Here is a 6000-nt window from a genome sequence, read left to right as displayed (position 1 = left end):
ATTATTTGCCATTTATTTTTAATATAATAGACCAATACAATGCAAAATACATCCACATGGGAAATAATGTTACATATAAGAAGGAAAAACTTCTGGATACTGCTAGGAAGTGACCATGAAGATACTGAAAGACATTTTGGCCTGAAATGTTGTCATTGTGTCCTGATTGCAATATTTTCATGGTCAATACTGTCAATACTGTTCAATTACTCTGAGAGAAATTTCTACCTAAGCTGAATACAAAAGTTTGATACAGCAATAAATTTGTCTGTCCAGTTGACATTTCCAGAAAAAAGAAACTCCTGGGACATGATTTCACCAAGAGTATAATACTTTACTGAAAATTTACATTGGCACAGAAGAAGCAAAGGTTTTCCTGTGTGAAAGCTTACTTAATTAAACAATAGATTCCCTTGTCCCCACCCACCAGGTGTTCACATTGTCCAATAGTAATGCTTCTTCTTGTTATGGGAAAAGTCCACTTCTCCATTGAGCACCTGTGTTAGTGATCTTGGCATTCTTGCAGGCTCTGAAAGATGCCTTGGTTGCCTAGATTACCATCCCTCTCACCTTTGCGTTCCATTCCACAATCTTTACTCTGTTTTTGTCAAGCTATGAGAGAGGGAAAAAATGTAGGTGAAAGGGCGAATCAGTCTTGACAGTAGGAAAATGTTGGTCAGATACCAAACTCTACATTATACCATGATAGAGTAGATTAGAGTAGAGTAGAGTAGAGTAGAGTAGAGTAGAGTAGAGTAGAGTAGAGTAGAGTAGAGTAGAGTAGAGTAGAGCAGAGTAGAATAGAAGCTGGAAGGAACCTTGGAGGTCTTCTAGTCCAGCTCCCTGCTCAAGCAGGAGAATCTAAACCAGGGGTAGGCAACCTCGGCTCTTTTATGACTCATGGACTTCAACTCCCAGAATGCTGACTCAGGAATTCTGGGAGTTGAATTCCATGAGTCATAAAAGAGCCGAGGTTGCCTACCCCTGACCTATACCATCTCAGAGAAGTGATTGTCTAGCCTCTTTTTAAAAATCTCCAGTGATAGAGCACCCATGATTTCTGAGGGCAAGCTATTCCACTGGTTAATTGTCCTCACTGTCAGGATGTTTCTCCTTAATTCCAGGTTGCTTCTGGTTTTGATCAGTTTTCAATCATTGTTTCTTGTCCTGCCCTCTGGTTCTTTGGTGAATAATGTGACCCCCTCTTCTTTGTGGCAGCCCCTCAAATATTGGAATGCTGCTATCATGTCTTCCCTATTTCTTCTTTTCTTTAGACTAGCCAAACCCAAGTCCTGCAGCCGTTCTTCATATGTTTTAGTCTCCAGGCCTTTGATCATCTTAGTTGCTCTTCTCTGAATTTTTTCCAAACTCTTAACATCTTTTTTTTTTTATTGAAAATTTTTAAAATTTTACAAAAAAAATTTCCCTTCCCTAGATCCTCCCAACCCACACCAGCCTTCCCCCAACCTTCCCAGAGCTGAATACAGGCTTAATTAAAATTTAAAAGAAAAAGTTTTAAACACAAATAAATCATATACAAATTTGATTACAATAATTAAACAAATTATAAAATACTTTAACACCCATATTTAGAAAACAAAAAGAGAAAAAGAAAAGAAACAAGAAAAAGGAGAAAAAAAGAAAAAAAAATCTTAAACTTTAAATATAAATTATTCAAAAACTAAATAATATTTTTATATCATATTTATATTGTATAAAATTTATCCATCTTTTCCATACCAAGAGATACTTCTCTTGCGATTGATCTTTCAAGAAAGCCGAAATCTTTGCCATTTCCGCTAAGTAGGAAACTTTAAGAAACCATTCTTGCAAAGTAGGCAAAGATTCCTTCTTCCAACATTGCCCTACTAACAACCTAGCCGCTGTAATTAAATTTAACAATAATATAGTTTCTCTACTGTCACAATCAGAAACAATACCCAGCAAAAACAATTGTGGAGTAAATTTTATCCTTCTTTTAAAAATTGTTTGAATATTCCACCATATCTTAATCCAAAAAGCTTTTATATTTTTACATGACCACCAAATATGATAATAAGTAGCATCCAAGCAACCACATCTCCAACATTTAGGCTGCAAGTTTGGATACATACGAGACATTTTTTGTGGATCAAGGTGCCATCTATAAAACATTTTATAAAAGTTTTCCCATAAGTTTTGGGCTTGTGTGAATTTAACATTCCTCACCCAAATAGTCTCCCAAGTATCTAATGGAACCGATTCATCAAAGTTTTGTGCCCATTTAACCATACAATCTTTAACTAGTTCTGCTTCTGAATCCAATTGCACTAACACCCCATAAATTCTTTTAATATGGGTTCGTCTTTGATCTTTTATTTGTTTTAACAAATTCTCATCCTCTCTGAGCAAACTCACATTGCAATCTATCTTCCACCTTTCCAATAGTTGTCTATACTGAAACCATGAATAAATAATATTTTCTTGTATTAAGTCTTCCATAGATTTTAGTTGCCAATTTTTGCTATCCCATCTAAGTAATTGTGTATAAGAAATACTATCCATCTTAACTCCTCTCCTTATCTCTTCTATCGCATGCCATGGGATAGCCCATAATGGAATTCTAGAATCACTTCTATAATATTTTTTCCAAACCCGAAGTAAAGAAATTCTTAAAATGTGAGACTTAAAAACCCTATCAACCTTTTTATTAAAAGTTAAATAGGCATGCCATCCAAAAAGTAAATCCCATCCCTCCAGGAGGAGTACATTTACATTTGTTAAGTTAACCCAGTCACTAATTAATGTTAACACCACAGCATCATAATACAATTTCAGGTTCGGTACCTTGAGTCCACCTCTCTCACGAATATCTTGTATAATTTTAAGTTTTACTTTTGGTTTTTTCCCTGCCCAAATAAATTTATTGATACCTTTCTGCCATTCATTTAAGTTAGTCTCATTCTTTAAGATAGGTATCATTTGAAATAAAAAAAGAAACTTTGGCAAAACATTCATTTTAATCGCTGCAATTCTCCCCAATAGGGATAATTGCAGCTTCTTCCAATTTTCCAAATCCTTTTGTATTTTAACCCACAGCCTTTCATAATTATTTTTGTACAATTTTGCATTGGAAGCAGATAAAATAACCCCCAGATATTTTACCTTATTAACAACCTCAAAATCTGTCAGCCTAACTAGGGTCTCCTTATCCAAATTGGTCATGTTTTTAGGCAATATTTTAGTCTTATTATTATTAATTTTAAAACCCGAAACTTGTCCATACTGATGTATCAATTGTAGCAACTCCATTACAGAATAAGTTGGTTAGGATAAAGTAACAACCAAATCATCTGCAAAAGCCCTTAATTTATATTCTTTTTTATTGACTTCTATTCCTTTTATTTTCTGTGATTCCCGAATTTTAATCAGCAAAATTTCCAAAGTTAAAACAAACAGTAATGGTGACAGTGGACAACCCTGTCTAGTCCCCTTCTCAATTGAAAACACCTCTGATAAACCTCCATTAACTATAAGTTGTGCCGTTTGTTTTTGATAAATAACACGAAGAGCTTGTAAAATTTTTTCTCCAAAATTCATTTCCTCAATTAATCTTAACATAAATTGCCAATTTAACTGATCAAAAGCTTTTTCAACATCTAAAAAAAAATCATGCAGAAACTTGGTTGTTTTTATCCAAATATTCTATTAAATTAATAATTTGTCTAACATTGTTCTTCATATACCTTCCAGTTATAAAACCCATTTGATCCATATGTATTAATTGATTCAACACCCTCATAAGTCTATTAGCTAAAATTTTTGAAAAAATCTTATAATCTACATTCAAGAGAGATATGGGTCTATAATTCTTTGGTAAAGTGAGATCTTGGTCTTCTTTTGGGATCAAAGATATGAAAGCTCTGCCCCATGACAAGGGGGTCTCTGAACCCTGTAATATATTGTTAAAAAGTTCCCTTAAAGGTTGTATCAACTCCTTGCCAAGGTTTTATAATAAATAGATGTCAATCCATCAGTACCCGGTGCTTTACCTAATTTTAATTCTTTAATTACTATCTCAATTTCCTCAATGGTAATCAAACCATTAATTTCTTGTTTCTGATCTTCTGTTAATTTAGGGAAATGAGCATCTTGTAAATATTTAGCTATATCTGAAGCCTGTACTTTCGTATCCATATATAATTTTTTGTAATAATCTAAAAAAGATTTCTTAATCAACTCCTTCTGATATACCAATTTACCATTATAATTTATTTTATCTATAGTTCTCAGCCTCTGCTTCTTTCGCAATTGATAAGCCAACCATCTCCCTGGTTTATTAGCATTGCAAAATGTATTATGTTTCATGTACAATAAGTTGGTTGCAGTTTGATCAGCCATCAACATGTTAAATTGTGATTTAAGCAATTTTATAGATTCTTTATTCTTCTCATCTATAGGATTCAAAATTAAGGCTTTTTCTTTTAATTTAATCTCATTTTCCAACTCCTTACGTTTCTGCACCTGCTTCTGTCTATAAACCTTATTCATTTGTATCAAGACCCCCCGCATGTAAGCTTTACCAGCATCCCAAACCATTGACATTGAAGTTCCCTTATACATATTTAAAGCAAAATATTCCTTTAATTGCTCCTTTAATTTCTGAACATTCTTTTCTTGTCTAAATAAATTTTCATTCATCCTCCAAGATCTCCTCTCCTCTTTTTCATTAACCAATTCCATCCAGACTGGACTATGATCCGTCAATGTCCTAGGAAAAATCTTAACATTCTTTACTCTAAAATATAAATCCGTTGTAATAAAAAAAAATCAATTCTTGAAAAAGATTAATGTCTGTCCGAAAAGAAGGTGAAGTCTCTCTCCTCCAAATTGTGTTCACGCCAATAATCTTGCAACTCCCAGTCCTCTTTCAAATCAAAAAAAGCCTTAGGTAATTTAGCCTGTTTAAAAGAGATAGAAGGTCCTTTTTTATCTCTTTGTGTATCTAAAACACCATTCCAATCTCCCATTAAAATAACAGATCTGTAGTCCAGCAAAATTAATTTTTGATGTAACAGTCTATAAAATTGTTCCTGTTGCTGATTTGGTGCATATAAACCTACTATAAGTACTTTCTTACCATACAGTCCCACTTCAATCATAACATATCTCCCTTGGGGATCAGAATCTACTAAACAAGCTGATAAATTTTGCTTGACATAAATAACTACACCCCCTTTTTTCCCAAGAGCAAAAGATGCAAAATGTGATCCCAATCGAGTATTAACTAAATATTTTTGATCCTTAAAAATAATATGTGTTTCCTGCAAGCAGATAATATCATTGTTATGTTGCTTTAAGTAGTGAAATATTTTCTTTCTCTTTTGAGGGGAATTGAGACCATTAGCATTCCATGTCAGGAGCTTTACCATCTCCCTTGACCAAAAGCCTAGAGAAGACTGCTTGAAGATATGCCATTGAGGAATGTACCACAGAACTCTTGGGTCTTGCTCCTCCCACAGGCTCAGAAACAGATTCTTGTAAAACTTCTTTAACATCTTTCTTCTGTTGTTCCTTTTTCTTACGTCTGTGGGCTGCCCGGGTCATTCTTTGCTCTTTCATCTCTGCATGTTGCAACCAGTCAGCCTGTAATTTTCCAGCTTTCATCAGTACTACTTCTTCAGACTGCTGTTCTGCCTCCTTGCCATCCAAAACTTTCAACATCATAGGTGGTGATGAGCGTGCTCCCAGGACTGACATATAAAACTCTTTAGCTTTAGGAACAGTATTAAGTCTATAGCGCGTCCCCGCATGACTCACCACAATACCAATTGGAATCTCCCATCTGAATGGCATCAACCTTTTTTTAAGTTCATCAGCTAAGAAGGCAAACTCTTTTTTTCTTCTTAAAATTTTAGATGGAATCTCCTTTAAAATTATAACATCTTGCGCAGCAATCTGAAACCTCTTATTATAAAAAGCTTGTATGATTTCATTACGCAGAGATCTTTTCCCAAAATA

The 6000-nt window shown here is 34.1% G+C and overlaps 1 protein-coding gene across 1 annotated transcript in view; it reads right to left on the bottom strand.

The window, feature by feature from the left end:
- Window positions 1-6000, bottom strand: part of CHD1L (chromodomain helicase DNA binding protein 1 like) — a 98169-nt gene continuing 92169 nt past the window's right edge. The window contains exon 23 of the mRNA XM_039366544.1: window positions 1-612. Within this exon, the coding sequence (XP_039222478.1) occupies window positions 608-612 (5 nt within the window). The 3' untranslated portion in view covers window positions 1-607. The remainder of the gene's footprint in view (window positions 613-6000) is intronic.

Source organism: Crotalus tigris, unplaced genomic scaffold (assembly GCF_016545835.1).
Source record: "Crotalus tigris isolate CLP2741 ecotype Arizona unplaced genomic scaffold, ASM1654583v1 scf7180000020347.5012614909:4044961, whole genome shotgun sequence".
NCBI lineage: Eukaryota > Metazoa > Chordata > Lepidosauria > Squamata > Viperidae > Crotalus > Crotalus tigris.
This window is presented reverse-complemented; position numbering and strand designations above follow the sequence as displayed.